Source organism: Centruroides vittatus, unplaced genomic scaffold, assembly GCF_030686945.1.
Source record: "Centruroides vittatus isolate TY-2023 unplaced genomic scaffold, ASM3068694v2 contig_82, whole genome shotgun sequence".
Classification (NCBI taxonomy): domain Eukaryota; kingdom Metazoa; phylum Arthropoda; class Arachnida; order Scorpiones; family Buthidae; genus Centruroides; species Centruroides vittatus.
The window spans coordinates 316706-336477 of NW_027122533.1; the positions used below are offsets into that span (position 1 = coordinate 316706).

The 19772-nt window shown below is 29.8% G+C and overlaps 1 protein-coding gene and 1 long non-coding RNA gene across 3 annotated transcripts in view; one reads left to right on the forward strand and one right to left on the reverse strand.

Moving 5' to 3' along the window:
* LOC136982305 (ATP-binding cassette sub-family C member 4-like) overlaps window positions 1-19558 on the reverse strand; it is an 87156-nt gene extending 67598 nt beyond the window's left edge. For both annotated transcript variants that reach the window (XM_067278782.1, XM_067278781.1), the window contains exons 1-4: window positions 19469-19558; window positions 8805-8915; window positions 3171-3276; window positions 2868-3086 (exon numbers count right to left, since the gene is read on the reverse strand). In XM_067278782.1, coding sequence (XP_067134883.1) covers window positions 2868-3086; window positions 3171-3276; window positions 8805-8915; window positions 19469-19533 — 501 coding nt within the window. In that variant the 5' untranslated portion in view covers window positions 19534-19558. The remainder of the gene's footprint in view (window positions 1-2867; window positions 3087-3170; window positions 3277-8804; window positions 8916-19468) is intronic.
* LOC136982316 (uncharacterized) lies at window positions 303-581 on the forward strand. Its single transcript, XR_010881878.1, has 2 exons — window positions 303-379; window positions 473-581. It is a non-coding gene; the product is annotated as an uncharacterized lncRNA (long non-coding RNA).
* Window positions 19559-19772: the final 214 nt, after the last annotated feature.

The following is a 19772-nucleotide window of genomic DNA, read 5'->3' on the forward strand; positions in this document are numbered from 1 at the left end:
TAATAAATACGGTAAAAATCAGAAAAAAGGGGAAAAAAAACAATTATAAAAGAACTGTATGAGCATTTAAATATAATTAGGCAAAATAATAAAATGAATAACAACAACGGTGGAAAGATCCACCAATCATGGATAAGCATTATAAAAGGGGGGAAGAGGTATAAAAGAAGAGATAGGAAAGAATTAGAATAAAAATTAAGTAGAAAAGAATAAACAAAAAGAAGTAAGTTAATTGAAGTAATAATATTTTAGATAAAAATTAAATTTATAGTTTTAAAATGATTTTAATGTATAAAAATTAGGAATGCGTCGAATTGTATGGTTGCTGTGGACCATAGGTTTAACTGGAAATGTAAAGAATTTCAGAAATACAGAATTTGTAAGAATTTTTAATTTATTGTCGGGAAATGATTGTGTTTTAATTAATTTTAGTTATAATTGTACCAACAAATGTTTTTATTGTTAATTGTAGAAAGTGTCGTTTAAAAGCCTGCTGAGGAGGGACGAACAAGTCCGAAACACAAGTTTAAAGTGTATGTTTTCAGGTGAACTAAATAAAAAACATTATTTTTGATCTGTAAGACTGAATATCTGCATCTATATTTTCCAGTATAATAAGTCCTGTTAACATATAAAAAGTACTAGTATACAAAATAAACTTAAATTAAGATAGAAAGGACACAAAGGCATAATAATTAAATCAACACTGTCTGTCTTTGATGTCCTTTTGATACCTGGATTTTCGAGAAAAACGCAAAACACGACAAGCCCTGAGGCTCGGATTTTTTGTAAAATAGTTTAAAATTGCCATATTTTTCTCGAATTTTGCGCTAGAGACGCGCTGTCTTTTTATTTTGTCTATAAATACTTCTGTCTCTCTGATTGTCGTATTTGATTTTATAATTGACAAGAAAAAATTTTTACAGAGACAAAAGTTCGACGTATTTTCATTAAAAAAAATTATTAAAATTAATGAATAATTGCAACATTGATAAATCCAATATACAGATCCTACACAAAAAAGAGAAAGTATATCATAGGAAATTTAAAGAGAGCGTCGAGATAATTAAGAAGAAATATAGTAATTGTATAAACAAAAATCTAAGTGTTAAAATTTCAGAAAACTGGATAAAAATACTATAATAGTGCTACAGCTTATTGGACATTATTGTGACGTTAATTACCGGTGATTAGAACTTTATATATTAATATGTTAATTGTAAAAATCCAGAACTGTCATGACTGATGATTATTAATATTTTAAGTCAGTAGTCAAAAGTTTTTTATTTTGACTGTTATTGGCTCGATTTGTACGCAGTTACATATGCAAATTAGTAAACTGGATTGTGTCGTTGGAATAGACGTGCGCCGGATCTATCTGAACAGACTACGATGTTTAAAAGAAAGTCACTTTATTGTGTCAACATAAAGCAAAGTGAAAGAAATCAATTTAAAAAATTGTATTGTTTGACACACTGGTTACAAAGTTGAAGTGTTTCTGTGTCTAAGGGTGCGACTATGCAGACGCGAGCGAGCGAGAATATGTGGCGAGAAGAGGCGAGAGGCGATAAATATCAAAACGTCAGATATGTGCGAGAACCAGAAATTCGCTCTGTCCAGCGTTATTTCTCGCTTCTCGCTTGTGCACGGTTTTCCTTTGCAAAAACTAAATCGCCTCTCGCTCGCTCTAAATTCGCGTCTGCATAGTTGCACCCTAACAGAACAAACATAAATGTTCTGGGAAACTCCACCTTCCTATAGTAAGTCTATGGGAGATCTTCTTGCCGTTAATTGGCTTTAAATTTCTTGTTTATATGCCTTTTATTCTCTAATTTGTCGTGTTAGAATTAATAATAGCTCTGTAAACAGTGGGGACCGATTTAGCGAAATCAGTGTAATAAATGAACCGTAATTGCAGTTTACGTTTCACAACGCGATGAGAGACCATAAAATCGGTAAGTAAGTGAAATAAAGCAAAAAACATCATTCAAAAACAGAGCTTTATTTTGAATCCAACGTGCGAAGACCGAATAAATCGTTAAATACGTGGTATCCTATGAATGGTTTCTCGCAAACGCAATACGTTTTATGACACAAGCTGTCAATCTTGAGGGCACTAAACGCAGGCTGCACGAGCCGCAACTCGTCAACGGGTTTTAATTAATTAAGGCGTACTTCAACATTTTTGTGTGACATTGTTGACTCTCAACTGTTCGTTTTCGTACGAAATTCTATAGACCCATGTTTGGGTTTGTTTATTTGTTTTTTCTTTGTCATTTCTAAGAAATCTGTAAATGGTGGATACTGGGAGAAAAGACTAAAGCATACCAATTTACAGATTGCCCTTCAGTCAAATGAAGCAATATTACATTTTTATTTTTGGCTTCACTTTAAATATTAACACATTACTTGTAATTACATTTTATGTTTCAACTTTCATTATTAATGCGATTTGATTTTGTGTAGCGTTTGTTTTTTGAAAAATTGTTTGGTGCACCTTTATTTATAGTTAAATTTATTATATTCCAAATTACGTTAGAATCTTATATTCTAACGATAGAATGTAATATAATGCTTGAGGATGGTTTGTACAACAAGTCGAAAATGTTCATAATTATTAAACATTTTCCTTGGCAACGAAAGGGGTTGTATGTTGTTTATAAAAACTGAGATTTTATTTCTTCACAATTTATTTGAAATTACTTTTAAAAATAAAAGTATGGAACAATCGATTGCAGGGAGAATTTTTGTTTACAAATAAGGTAGTTTGCATTTGTTTTTAATTTCTTCGATCCATTTAATCAAACTATACTATTGTATGAAGAATATAAATGTAATACTTTACTTATATTATTTTTGCTACTCACCTTTCTATATATAAGAGTGCAGAAAGCTATCCTTAACTTCATTGCATATAATTCAGTTATAAACACACTAATATTATATGTAGAGAAATAAATCGCAAGTAGGACAAAAAATCCTGCAAGTGTAAAATAAACATTGTATTGATTCCATTCCTGTCTGTTTTCAAAATAATTTATTATTAATCCTACGAAGTATGCTTGGCCTGCAACTAACGCTGTCATCTGCAGATGAACATAAATATCAATTATTTTAATTGTTTTAGTATGATACATTCTTTATGTCTTTCAAATCAGTTGTCATAATACCTGAATGAGTACAAGTAGAATAATTATTAAGTATTTCCAACCAACAAAACGTAACGATGCTTTCAGTATGCTCGAATTCTCCTTTTGCAATTCCCTCTTCCATTCCCTGAAAAGAAATTGCAGTTAAGCCTAAAAATTGAAAACAATATTTCAACCATCAGGCTATTCTAGAATTTCTGTAAAGTTATAAATCAATATAATGTTATCAAAACTATCATTTTATTATGAAAATACAGCAAAAAGTTATTAATCCAGCACATGAGTATCTGGAATGTCTATTAATTACTGTGTATGCTAATATTCTGCTAGTCCCTATTTGGCATCATGGTACACTAAAGATCTGAAGCTGAATTCAAAACATGAAAGGGAGTGTTTATATATACGTTACAACATGACAGATGAAGGATGTAATGTTAACAGTGGCGTGCCGTGACATTTGATGATAGGGAAGCTGTGTTTCTGTAAGAAGCCGACTTTCAGGGGCAATCAATTAATTGCGCGTTAGGGCCCGTTCGTATTCGTTTGTTCGATAAGCCAGTAAAAACCGTATACTTCTTTAAATGTATTTTTAATAGATTATCCGACGTACTTAATAAATAAAAAAGTTCAATATAATTACCTCCGTTATTAGACTCAATAAATTCCCTACGCCCTCTAAATGCCAATTCTCGCTTTGAGAAAAAACATATAACATCTATTAATTTAGATATATCTATTAATCGTAATTATCTCGTTATAATTTTCAATATTTATTTTATATTGTCTACCAATGTTAAATTCTATTCCTCTTTGATTTCCAAATTGCTTCAATTTTACGAAAGAATCGTCATTCGTCATAAATTTTATCGTCAAAATGTCGAAATTTTTTTGTTGACGTATTTATATTTAATTTAGGCATTGGTCTTTCTCTTTTAATAATGTTTTCTTTTTCATTATATGGTCTCGAGCCAAAACTTTTTTAAAATAAATTTTTGAATCACTAGCCACGATATAAGGGCTAAAATTAAAATTATCAGAAAAACTTACTTGGTAAAACAAAATGTGTGACGAATATACATACCTAGTACAAAAAATTCTTCAATTGTATGAATATACTTTTAATGAAACTTATAATTAAATATAACTTTGGGAAGAAACGTACATAAAAATAACAAAATATTCTTTACTTTTTAAATCTTAAAACAATCCACTTAGTGAAATACTGTAGCTCCCTACGAGTGGCTAATGAATGGAATCAGAGACGGTCCAGGTAGGTGTGTCCGTGCCAAATCCCGAGGGTGCCGATACCGGTCAATGTCAAATGCCTCTTTTGTCGCGTCGCTAGTATATATCAAAGGACGCGACGGGGTTGTTGTGGATATTAAACGTTTCTCACCATAGCTGTAAAAATCTAAATATGTTAAACTTAACAGGTTGTCTGTCGTTCGTTTTCTAACTAATTCGTTTTAGGATCGAGTGTTCACGGAAATTTCCAAAATTTACAACTTTTCGGTCACTCTCATTGAACTGGAGAAATTTCTGTCTTTATTACATCTAATATTACGAAAAGATCAGACCCCACTGTACTCGGCAAGAGATTGGTTCGGTTAAGCTTCTGTTTAAGTAAAATTTCGGTTCTTTCATCGAGATTTTATTTATGTTTCTAATTCCCTAATCGCTTAATTATTTAACTACTTCTTAAATAGAAATAAGTCGAATCCGGTTACTTTGTACTCGAATATCTGTAGTCTTGGGGAAGAAGTGGAAAGAAATTTTTATGACAACAGATACATAAATCGTAAATTTAAGGAAAATAAATTCTAGAGCTTTTTTTGTACCATTGTACGTCTCATTCATTAAATTTGGTTGTAAATGATGATGCCAAAGTAACAGTTAATTTTTTAACATTATACAAGAATTGTACACGTTTTTTCTGCATCCCCTTACAGATGGGACATACTATAATCGTAATATCACCGGTTTAACATTGAAACCCGTAAGTAATATAAGATGGGAGAGCAGACTAAATACAGAATAAATATACCAAATATTTTAATGGATTTTTTTTAACTTCTGTCAACTATACAGAACTATCATAAAAACATGCCTGTAAACTCCTATCGGTTGGGTTAAGTTATAAATCTAGTCTAGGTGGGCAACCTTTTTTATAACACGGGCCAGAATAAATTTTACGTTTTTCCGCGGGCTGTAGTAGTTAATTGACAACTTTTTGTGACTCGTAATTTTTTTAGTTTGCAAATAAATAAAAATAAATAAATAAAAAATTTATACTACATTTATTTCTCTTATCGTTTTCGAAAATTACAAAGAATTGGAAAATTAACTATTAATTAGTTATTTTTCCAATTTAATAATCTATTAAAGATCTCGCGGGCCGGATAGAAACTTTTCGCCAGCCGTAGCTGGCCCGCGGGCCGGGGGTTGTCCGCTGTTGATCTAGTCTGCTCGTGATTCACATAATCGGGCGAGGGTGGCCGAATATCTAGCAGGCGGCTAACAGCCCACAACCGCTCCGGGATATAAAGAAGGACTCTTTATGCGTGTGTTGCTTCTACCAGCTAAACCGGGTGAGGTTGGTGCTCTGTAAACCGCATGTGACAATGCCTATATAATCTGGCTGATTGGAAACTGACCCGGTTTCGACACTCCTTCCGCTACCGAATTAATCGAATATACAATAGCAATCTTATCGTTTTTTTCACATGTAGTATAGAAATTTGTAAAAGATGCATAATGCAGTTATAATAAAATATTAATTTTAATTAATGCAAAGTACGTTAAAATATGAAAATTTATATTTTATAAATACAAGGGAAGGTCATTGGAAGGTGGAATCGGCGCTTCCATCGCTTCCAATGACGGCACGCCACTGAATGTTAACACAGTATAAGCATGTAATGTTTCATTTTAGAGTGACATGAGTAAATAGCATGCATGAACATGTCACTTGCAGCAGCATGTGTTGTTACAGAATGTACAGTAATGTCTGCAGTGAACAGATGGCATTTAACTGATTGAATTATGTATACTGAAGTTTACAATATTTCTGCGTTTTCAACACTCAGACTTCACCCTAAGTAAGTACGCTACAGATTAACAAACATATACCAGGTTTTAAAACTTTTAAAATTATAATTAACATTTTTTGATGTATAATTTCTCAGTATGTAAAGTAAGTATAAATTTCATAGCATTTTAATTGGTATAAGTAAAAAATCGGTTTAAATACTTTCTATTCAATTTGATTATTGATTTTTTGATTACTTTACTAATATTCAAGTTGGATTAATACGAATTTTTCGGAAAATTTGTTATATTGTTTGTTGCATAAGCAGTTCAGTAAGCAAAACATCTCTTTTAATATATGTATGTACACATGTATCAACTTACTAGCAGATAAGATAGTGTTGCCATGGCAAAAAATAAAAAAAACAAAGATTAAAACGAAAACCATATAAGTGTGTAGTTATTTTAGCCTACCACTGCATGTTTACGATACTTGACCAATGAATTTGTGCCATTTTGTATCGATGGTACTGTACAATATGGCAAAATAGCATTGGTCAAGTAAAAAGGAATTGTAAATATGATATATTAATTTTTTTTTCTAATGTAAACTTCAGTGTACTATATCATTAACAGCCAAATAGCAAATGGTAATCTGCCAACCAACCTTTCTACCCATAACCCAAGATAACTCGGTCCTGGGCTTTAATGTTCGCAAAATAATGACCAAATATTTAAAAATGGAAACCTCAAAAACCTTCTAAAATATATTTCATGCTTTGTCATTAACTTTTTCTTATGTAATTTTGCTATTCGTATACCACCATATTGCTGGTGCAGAGACAGAATTGGCTGCTGCAGAAGGGGATTAAATTTAATTCGACCAAAAGTAGTGGTTGACCTCTTCCCGGGAGAGAGAATGGTCAACGACTACTAGTTAATTTTGTTTTACTGTTATTATTTGAAAAGTGATTCATGTTAGATCAGTTGGGATGATCCCCTCTTTATTTGAAAGTTGCTTACTCTAATGCCCAAAAGACTTCACCTAAGACTTGTTTAAATTGCTCTTAAGAGATGAAAAAGTGTTAAAGTTAGTATTAACTGAATGAATTTAAAAAGTACCAGTCACAGTCATTGATACACTTGGCATTATGAATCGTAACTTAAAAAAAAAAAAAAATTGTAGGAACGAGTTGCTTAACTTTCCCGGAAACATTTGGTGGTGCCATCCGTTATTAAACTTTATTTTTAAAACTTTTTATTTTTTTTTAATTATTATAAAAAAGGCAAAGAGCTTAATTTGGAAGGTAGAAACAGGTTTTATAAATAATTAAATGTTAATAACGAGTAAAATCGTTAAGTCTGACTCTACTGGTCATATAACACTGTTTCCTTTATCTTCCACTCTTTTTACTTTTAAATATAAAAATTTTAATTCATCAATCTTCTTAATAAACAAACCTCTCTGCAAAATTTCAGAAATTTTCAACAGAAAGCACAGGAGTTATTAAGCTTCAAAACAGCATAAACAAATCGTGCCACACACACACACTAACATCCATCATAAATCCATGCAGAAATGAGTTTCATGCTGGGAACAAAAGCCAAGTATGTTCCACATTTCGAACAATTGTTACGTCTAGGCGATGTTCTTTTCAGTTTAGTTAGGAGTTTAGCCATGTGGCACCTGTGAAACATCAGCATTTTTTCATTCAGAAACTTTGCATGTCGTGTTCAACTGAAAAATTTACAGAGCATGTTCTTCAGATTAAAAAGTTAGGAAATTAAGGATATTTTATATTGTTTTGGAAATTTTAATCTACTTGTTATTAAAATTGTGACTAAATTGAATATTTTTCAATTATTATAATTAAATTATTATATTGTTCAGTAGAAAAATAATAACTGGAAATATTATTCTGTATAGACAAAAGTACTTTTGACATAAATAAATAAATTGTGAGTACTGATATTATGGTTTTCAGTACTGGAGTGGCAAAACCAATTGTTTATAATAGCTAGGTTGAAATATTAAACAATGCGAATTGTCAGTTAAGACAACATTCTTATATCAAAATTTACATAAAAAATGCTAAAAAACTGTACTTATATAAATCATACAACTGTTAAGTTTTAAATTGTGTTTATTAAAAACCTTCTTACATGATTAACATTGTAGCAGCGTTATATACTGTATGGTAAATGTACGAAACCTCAACTAATTCTCCAAGTTTATGTTTTTCAGAGCACTAAATACAATGAATTTAATTAATGATTCACTTAATTATAGGAACAGAAGACGTGATGTAGAAAGTTTTGAATATTATTTTGACTGTAAAAGAATTTAAGTAATAAAATTTAAACAAAATCTAGGAAAAGAAAATAGTATTGTAATATTCCATTAAAATATTTACTGTAAATGAAAAAAATATAAATTTTGCTATAAATTTTTATATTGTTAAGTACTGAGCTAAGTATTTTAGTACAAAGTAGTAAAGACTAAGATAAATATTGCTTATTTTTCTATTTAGTTTCATTACGCCTGACAAAATCACAAATAAAGCTGAAAAGAATCAAATAGAAGTAACTGAAATATCGATGTCCACAACTAAATACTAATTAACATACTTTTGAAGCAAATCGCCAAGATACTCCGAAGTATGATGTTTTGAACTTTTGTATAAATCTTCTTCCTTTAAAACTCGCTTTCTTCCCTTGTTTATTATTGGGAAAATCCAACTGAAAAAGTAATAATTTAATTATTATTCCCGTTTACTGTAATTTTCTTATACTGATAATTGTGAAATTACTATGGTGATACTCAACTTACCGTACAACACAATGAACAATGTTTATCAACATAAATGATTCATCGTAATTCATTACAATGATTACGATTAAAGTGCTTAATTTGCGAAAAATATTTTTCCGAAACTATGCACGTTTCGAATTTTGCTATTTATTATGTTTTCAAGTACTAAATTAGTATAATTGTTCAACGATATTTTCTCAATATTTCTGAAGAAAACAAATGAATAAACGTTTAACAATAAACATTGTAAAAAATTCAGTAAAAAGTTTCTTAACTTTTCTGGCAATATTTGGTGACATCATCTGTTACGATATTTTATTTAAAAGCTTTTTATATTTTTAAATTATTGTCAAATGGCAAAAAGCTTAATTTGGAGAGTAGGGACAGGTTTTATAAAAGAAATTGTAAATGCTAATAACGAGTAAAATCGTCATTAAGTCCGATTCTATTCGAGATATGACACGACCCCTTTCTCTCTTCACCTGTTCGAGCTTTATCTATTAAAATTTAATATCATCAATTCCCTTATACACCAACCATCCTATAAAAGACACGGCCGTTATAACGATATAAAAAGGCTAGAAATAATCGTGCCTCCCACAAGAACACGTGTACACATGTACACACACAAACACGTATTATCATATATACAGAAAAAAAGTCTGAAGTTTTTGCATTTCTGATTGTTTCAAGATCCTCTGAGTGAACCATTTTTACGTGGAAGGGGTAAACTTTCTATGGCAGATTTAGGATGATGTTCTTTATGCTTAGAAAGTGTTGTTCTTGTTTTCCTTTGGAGTTGCTCAAAGTCTGTGTGAGTCCAATGTATAACTCTAAAAGAATATGCGAGATTTTGAAAAAAATAATGGTGGCTATTGCATCGTTCGCAATTATTTTTTTTTTACTTTGCACAAACAAAACGTATATATATATATTAATAAATGTAAAAGAAAAAATAATTCTATTTCGGAAGTTACTTTTAATATATTATAACACGCGCATCTAGTTTCAAAAAGTTCCGATGATGAAACGAGATATCTCCGGTCAATCGGTCAAGGTTTGCATGTGGCGACCAGAAATATGTGGGGAATTAACACGGGACAGGTCAACGGTTTTTTCAAAGATTCGTTTGTCAAAATTCGATTTAGCAACATTCGCTTTTCGAACTTCCCAACGCACGTGTTTTGTCAAAATTCGATTTCACAATATTCGTATTTCCAACTTATGAACGAATAACGCATGCGCAAATCTCGCACTACTGTCTGTTTGTAGAAAGTGTCGCCATTTTGTATTTTATTGTGTTTTGGTTCTCAGTGCCCTGACTACCTACTAGTTTGTATTTTTTTATGCGCGCATGATTTGGGCACCTAATACTCTGTGCCAAATTTCAACTCCTGACATGTACTCCTTCATACCACTAAGCTGATAAGACAGCAAGACGTACGATTTTATAAACAAGACATAGTCTTGTCAAAAATGTGTATAATCAGAGTTTCATTTTATAAATTTAATATCTTTAATTAAAGTTTATCAGTTAAATAAATATTATTTGAATGAAATTATGGTTTAGTTTAAACCATAGTATTTCAAAGTTTAACGAGTTGGTTCGATCACACAGGATAAATTTGATTTGAAAAAAGACCATTTTTTAATATCTTTATTATTATTGCTACTGTACAATTTGAGTTAAATTCTTATAATATATATTTTACTTTCACTTCATTTTAGTAACTAAATTTTTTTCATTTTAAAAACATAAGTTTCATTTCAATTCAATTACAATTTTAAATAATTTTTAAAATAAGAGTAAATTAAATTAAGATTAGAAATAAAAATTTGTCGTGTTTATAATAATTTTTTAAAACACGAATTTTGTGACCACAAATAATACTTACCTTTCACAATTAATTATATAAGAAATGTGATATGCTGGTTTTTGATGTAAATTAAATTTTAGAATATGTTAGAATTTATTTTATTGCCATCTGTAATCATGGAAGTATACGGTTTTATTATTAATTATGACCTCGACAAAAATTATTCTGTTTTTCCTCGTTTGTACAAGTCTCTGGATAGCTATATTACTGCACTAAATAATTTTTCTTTCGATATTCCCGATAATTTTCCTATTGTTTTGCGTTATTTTAAAGTCAACAGAGAAATATAGAAATAAGATGGAACATTCGGTTTTGTAATTGTGCACAAGGACAGAAGAATTAACAAAGTTATTAATAACTGATTAATTCCAATATTGATAATAAAACTTTATCAACCACTCGCTTCGAGAAAATTATTTTAAACATAAATCCAATTTTGATAATAAAACTTTAACTCCTACTGTCGAAAAACTTTTATTATTTGTGAGTTGAAAATAATTCCATTCGTGTTATAAACATTACAAATTTTTATTTGTAATCTTAATTTAATTTACTTATATTTTTAAAATTATTTGTAATTTTAGTTATTATTTAAAAATTAATTTTGTGATCAAAGCTTCCCAAACCACTACTACTTATATATACAAGGTTTTGCTAATATATATAGGTTTTAAGCGTATACCGGTTTATATAGGTTTGAATTGTATATTGATTTATACAGGTTTTATTGTAGGATTTTATGGTGTTCCTTCATGCTCGAGAAAGACACTTGGTTCTGCAGCAAGGGTGTGCATAAACGTTCTGCAAGAGTTCTAATTTATTATATGGAGTACATAGCACCTCGGTACTGGGGCAGTACACAAGATCATCACCTTACAGGCTTTATGTGCATGGCACTATAAACTACTGGCGTGACCTTTGTGGGTATGGTGCATAAGTTCTTATAGGGGGTGGTGTTACACTGAAGTTGATGAAATTGCTAGTACGCTTACGCAGGTACAGCAAGGGGTGGTCGTGTGTTCACCTGCAACATTTATACCCTTGATTACCTTTCTTAAACACAATGCTTAAGTTTACAAAGTAGATCTGCACAGAATAACTTTCTTCTACTTTAAGGATCAATTTATTCTTGATGCTGTTGTTAACCATATTGATAATGTTCCTTCAAACTATTAATGAATGATGAAAACATTGAAATAAGCAAGATAACAGACGGTTTTAATCATGTAAGAAAAGAAAAAGGGCATAATTGTGCATATTAATATATGGGATTTGACATAGAGAGAGAGAGAGAGAAATAGAGAAAAAAAAATAACAATTTACATATAAAACTATTAGAATAATTATGTGAACAATGAAAATAAATAAACTACCGATTAAATGAATTTAATCCGCTGCATTAAATATAATGTGATAATTTGACTTTTACCAAACTTCGATTGTCAATGTTGTCATACTTGCTCAGTGATTGTTATCATCTACTACCTGAGAGAATCTCTTCTTACACTTTCTCGACGGCAAAAACGATGCATTCCCGTGATCTGCTGACCTCTTGGCCGGACGATATCGTACTAATATCAAAATTGGCCGCCGAAGAGTTAGTTGTCGCCAGTCCCTCGATAGTGAAAAATCGTTGCGAGATCTCTGTCCCAAGCTCTGCAAGTCACAACCCTTTTCGGATACGTCTGCCCATGAACATCTACTGGATACCTGTCTACTAGACACCCGAACTATTTCCCGATCCTAACCTTTCTTTCGTTTAACCAGAGCACCCCAGACCAAGACCCTTTACAAGATCCTCTATAAGGTATTTATTGCGATGCGAGTCTTATGTAAACTCTCTCTCTCTCGAGAACCGCGAAGTTAGGCCTATCTAACTCTATTTTTGCTATTACACTCAATATCGAGAATTTATGTATTGCAGTGAGTTTTTTCGTCCTTTACAAATAAACCTTGTTTCGTTAACGTAGTCAATGCATGAGTCACTTCCAGTGCGCTGTCTCTCACTCCATCCCGAATCTGATCACCCGCGCACGCGCCACTCGCGTGACCGAATCTACACACTGTCTCGGCTTCCTTGTCAATCGAGACACGGTGGTGTCTATCGTGACGAAGCACTAAAGAGGTGCCGACCCTCCACTCACAATAACGTTAAATTATTTTTAGTCAAAAATAACTCAGTGGATATTCTAGATGTATAACCGAAGATTTGTGAGGTGTAAATATATTCTCACAACAAATTATCTCTCCTACTAATTGCCACGTATTATTAACGATATTTAAAATGCAATGTGCACTTTCAACAAATGAATACTTATTAAAAAAAATTAAATACGTATACTACAGAAAGAAGTCTAGCGTTAAATATAATGACTACTTTATTTCCTTTATCTGTTAAGTAATTCTTCGTATATTTAATAATACAAGTGTGTAAATATCTATTCTCCAAGTATAATGCTGTGTAATTCTATGTTTATGCAACAACTTTACCTCATGGGCTACATAAAACGTTTCTAAATTGTTTGAATGGCAACAATATAAACGATAATATTTTTTACTACTTACTTGAAATAATGACTTTAAGTAATTAACGAAATTAACTTTTTAATTATACTTTGCAAAATATGTTAGATTAAACGATAAATTAAACACACATCGAATACAGATTACATCGCGAGTCTGATAAACAAAATATATTTAATTAAATCTTTTTAGTTTATCTCAAGAATCTATTACCGTATATCTCGGAAGATAAGACGATAGTTGAATCATAAAAAAAGCCCCCAAAATCCGGGGTCTTTTTATAAGGCAGATACAAAAAAAATTAGATTGTAATTTATATAAATTAAAACCATTATAAAAAAAACGGACAAACCGTAATTATTTACTAGTAGAGAATAGGGTATCTCCACAAAATAGAATAGCCCATGCGATGTTTTTGTGAATAGTCACCCGAATGCGGAATCAGTGTGAATGTTTGCAACAATCGCAAGGCAGTACTGCCAGATGCAAGAAAATAAAATTTGTTCATTTGAAAAATTACAAATAGGACATAATTCCGTATACGCTATACAGTATTATTATTCAGATGATGATCGCTTATCTAAAGTAAATTTATAGGCCATTGATGGTTTGGGGTCGTCTTATAGGACAAATATAAGATAAAACTATAAGACTTCGACGAAAATTTATACCTCGTCTTATCTGCTGAGATATACGGTAATTAATTTCTATCAATGTAAACTGTATGTTTCACAATCTCGTGCACAGAGAAAGAATTGCGGTTTCATCTTCTAAACTCGAAAAATTAAATACAAAAACAATAATATAAAATTTGTGTATACACCTGTATTAGAACATGAAATGACGGTATATAAAGTTAAGGGTTTACTTTTAAAAGACTACCCCTGAGCAAACATTTTATATTACAAAATTTCAAATATTAATCAAAGAAAATATTACATAGCAGAAAAATATACGAGAAAAAACACCAACTGAGTCGAATGGGTTACTTTTCTCTTTCCTCTCCATTTTCTACGTCTACACTTTTCTATATACTACATATGTACTATTATTCATCAAATCTACACATCAATCAAATAACGTAATATTTATTTTAAAATGTAAAGGTTTAGCAAGTCATTTTTGTTCAGAAAACCTTGAAGTTTCGTCAAGATGTCTTACGCAGTTAATTCGTTTTCAAGTAAGATATAAATTGATCACTGATATAATTTACACTCGAAATTCTTTTATATATACTTAAAACACTACAAACATATGTATAAAAAGAAGTATCTGAAGATTCATAAATATATAAAAATTAATTATTTTTTATTGTAAAAATTCTAGCAACGAATTCTGTAACATTTCTGGCATAAAGAACAAAGATATATTTTAACGTATAAAGTTTAAATTTTGTGCATCACGATCTGATTTGTGCAAAATTATAATTTTATATATTTTACGTTAACAGTTTGATAAAACGGATAAAATAATTGAATATAATTGTGATATAATATCAAAAATAGCATAAAAAAAACATTTGGTATATCAATAAACATTCTATATGACCAGTAAAAATATTTATGTTTGAAACCTTTTTTGTCATTTTCTCTTTAAATATTTTTACTAAGTATAAAATAATACTAATCCTAATTTTTATTTATATAAAATTACAGAATGCGATGCTAATAGATTTTGAAAACATTTCAAGTTAAAAATCGTAAAATTATTTATCGTCAGTTGGCGATAAAAACATTACACAGTTCTGTAGAAGCTGTAATAGACATTTATATATATTCTGTTAAAAAGTATCAATTATCAACGACAAATAAATACCATGTTAATTTTAATACCAAAAAAATTAATGGATTAAATTTTATAGACCAAAACCACCGGATATAACTGTCTGGATTAAACATAGTAATTTACAAAACTTACTACATTGTTTCACAACGTATAACAAATTATTTTTATTTAAAAGTGGACAGATAGAAAAAACTCTTTTTTAAAAAAAAGAAACTACAATTATTTAAACATCTTATATTTTGGGTATCAAGAATCAGATAATATTTTTTAAAACTTGTTATTACCACAAGTATTTTCAAAAGCATTGTTCTCTTTGCGATATTCTATCTTACCAACAATTCTGAATTAAACAAAAAATAGATATTTTCATAACCAATACATTGTATAGGTATTTAATAAATAAAAAACAAATATCAATCAAATAATTATTATATTGAACTATTTCGTAACAAAATGACGGTAGCAGATAAGGATCAGTCTGATCATTTTCCAATTCAATTAACTATAACAGGATATAGGATAAACATAAATGCTTTACGTTCTGGTTCACAGAAACAGTTAAGATCTGGTACAAGAAGAAGCATAAGATTTAACACAAAGAGTTTAGTAGAAGAAGTTCCAAAAGGGTTAAATGAAATATTGCGTCATGAAGAAGAGTTGGGTCCGATAGACAATTATGAAAATCTTATGAGGCTTTTAGAAACTTGTCGATTTAGTTTCTGGTCGGGAAATTCTCCACGGAGATATAAACAATGCTGGTTTGACAACAAATGTTATTATTACAAGAAAAAGAAACAAAAAAGTTTGGCTCACTTCAGGAATACTAATCAAGAAATAGACTGGAAAAAAATATGTTGAAAATAAAAGAATTTACAATAATTTGATTAAAGATAAAAAGAGAAGATATTTTTCTAATTTAAACAATAGTTTGATTGAAACTAAAGAAGTCAAAAAATTCTGGGAAGTAATTAATAAATTCTGTCGACCGATAGATTAGACAAGGAGGTCTGTTATAATACCATTTGCTAAATGGCATAGTTACTTTGAAAATTTTTCAGCTAAATACAGGGAAAGGATAGAGATCACTATGAAAGAAAAATTAAAAGAGGAGGTATTACCCAAGGAAGATATCTTTAGTGTCCAAGAGCTACAGTTCTGTATTAGCAAGCTTAAAATTAAATCTGCTCCAGGAAGTGACAGATTCCCTAATAAAGTGATAAACACCTTAACAATACCAATTCTAAAATATATTGTTAGATTATACAATAGATTGTATATTAAGAGTGTAATTCCTAATAAGTGGAACCAGGTAATATTTAAAATGATATACAAAAAAGGAGAGAGATCTAACCCATGCAACTATCGGCCGATTGCGCTACTCTCGTCGTTTCGTAAGCTTTTTACTTTGTTGCTGGTTATAAGATTTAATGAATGGATAGACCACGAGAATCTGAAGAATCCTACGCAATTTTCTTTTATTAAAAAAGGAGGTACCCAATTGGCACTATTTGTATTGTTGGCGATAATCCAAATTCAACTTCACAGAAAACGACAAAAAGTATATGCACTATTCTTGGATCTAGAGAAGGCTTACGATTCAGTTAATATAAGAGCTTTACAAAACAAAATGTCTCAATTTCGAGCGGATAATTCTATGATTAACTTAATTGGTCTACTATTCGGCCATTATGACACAATTATTAGGCACGAAGGCGAACAGGGTAGTCCCTATGTGATAGACCGAGGATTGTTGCAGGGAGACCCGTGGTCTCAGCATTTGTTTAACTTTTTTACCTTTGACATTAATAATAATTTTGACAAAGATGAAGACGGATTTTTGATAGGTGATACTGTTACTCATTCTGTTTCCTATGCTGACGACATAGTAATTATTGCACCCACAGCTGTTGCTCTCAGAAGGAAAATCCAAGCAATAACCGCATATTTCAACCAGCTAAAATTAAACATTAATTTAAATAAATCACAAATAATGATATTCAGAAATGGGAGTAGACTCCCCAGAAAAAGTATGACTTTTTACATTAATAACATAGAATTAAAAGTAGTTAATGAAATTAAATTTTTGGGAATAATTTTAACACCTTTATTATCCTTTGATAGACAAATTAAGGCTATGATGGAAAAAGCTAATAGAGTAATTAATGGTGCAATGAAATTATTTGCCAAGACTCACTTAAGAAATATCCAAACACAGTTTAAATTGTTTAATTCAATAGTTTACAACTCAGTGAGTTATGCATTACCTTTATGGTGTATCTCTAATCACCATAAACTGGAAATTATTCAGAACTAATTTATACGTAGACTATTTTGTTTAGAGTATAAAATTCCTGGGAGTGCGTTAAGGCTGGAGATAAGCAGATATAGCACTACAGCATTATTTATTAAGAGAAGTATGAAACTGTTAATGAAGTTAATGGAGAGTAGTAATATTACATTTAACCTCTTAAAACAGATATATAAAAAATCAATACCAAAACATTCCAAAAGGAATTGGGTAGCTCAACTTTCTAAAGTGATCAACAGTTTTGGTTTTTCCATTGATCCGCTTATTAACTCGCCAAATTTAAGTGAAGATTGGTGTAACCAAATAACCCGAAATATATTTGAAATATTGTTAACACGTGATGTGGAAGATATCCGTTCACGTTTAATACCAAATTGGTATAGTTCGTTACTAGATTACCCAAATATTAATAGTTATATACTATCGAATCTACCGTTCGGAGTGAAGCGATTTTTTTTTATCCGACGATCTTCGTCTTAACACAGAAATATTATTGATAAATAACAAGTTGTATGTATTTGCTGATAACTTATGTCCAAAATGTAAAAAAAACATTTTCTAAATTTCATATGATTTGTGAATGTGAAAAGAGTTATGATTTAAGGAAAACATTTGATCTGATAAGTTTTAATACTTGTGATTCGGAGATCGCGATGTACAATTTGTTTGATAAGGCATCAACTCGATGCATAATTAATTTATTTAATTATGTTATAAACTTTGTTAAACTTGATGAATAATTATTGTTATGTGGTGATATATAGTACAAGGAAAAGTAACTCCCTTTGTAACAGGCTACTGCCTTAGACCAATAAAGAGTAATTGAAATGACTATACAATTGATTATAACAATGAACAATAAAAAAGTATTATATTACTCTATAAAAATAAATTTATAAAAATTTACAGAAATAATTGGAGAGAAATGGCAAAATTTAACGAATATCCATCCAAATTTATATATTAAAACGTTGAAATAATAGATAATTTAATGGATAAAGCAAATTATATAAAATTCTTCCAGTTCCTTAAACTTTTTATGATGTTATTTCACAATTAAATTTTAAAAATTTATAAAAAAATCTTAAAATTATTTGATCTGCTCTTGAATATTTATGCAATGTAATTTCACAAATATTTATTATAGAAGTTACAATATTGAACTATTTCCTTATTTTACTTTGCCTTATTTTATTGTTATAAATTAATTTAATTAAGATTTGTGATCAGTATGGCCCAAACCACTACTACTACTAATATTCTCATAACAATACATTTCTCTTACTGATTGCCACGTGTCATTAACAATGTTTAAATTACGCAACGTATAAATCAGAAAATATCAAATACGTACATTACACAAAGAAGTCTAGCGTTAAATTTAATGATTACATATTTCCTTCATCTTTTAAGTGATTTTTCATATATTTAATAATACAAGTATATAAATAGTTTTTAAACCAACTATAATGCTGTGTAATTCTATATTTATGCGACACCTTTATTTTATTAGCCACAAAAAACGTTTGTAAATTGTTTGAGTGGTAATAATATAAACGACAATATTTTTTACTACTTACTTGAAATAATGACTTTAAGTAACTAATGAAATTAACTTTATAATTATACTTTGTAAAATATGTTGGATTAAACGATAAATTGAACAACATTGAATACAGATTACAACGCGTGTTTAATAAACAAAATAATTTTAATTAAATCTTTTTGATTTATCTCAAGAATCTATTAATTAATACTATCAATATATACTTTATGAATCACAATCTCGTGCACAGAGGAAGAATTGCGGTTTCATCTTCTAAAATCGAAAAATTAAATACAACAATAATATAAAATTTGTGTATACACCTGTATTATAACAGGAAATGACGGTATAAAAAGTTAGGGGTTTTCTTTTAAAAGACTACCCCTGAGCAACGATTTATATTACAAAATTTTAATTATAAATGAAAAAAATATTACATACCAGAAAAATATACGAGAAAAAACACTAACAGAGTCGAATGGGTTACTTTTCTCTTTCCTGTCCATTTTCTTTCAATTTGTCCCGTCTACACTTTTCTATACACTGCGTATGTACTAATAGTATTACTCATCAAATTTACATGTTAGATTTACATCAGATAATATTTGTTATAATATTTATTTTAAAGTGTAAAGGTTTAGCTTGTATTGGTTTTCAGAAAACATTGAAGTTTCGTCTAGATATAATATGAATACAGCGTGGAAATGTTTTACAATTCTATCAAATATGATATTTCGTTTAGTGA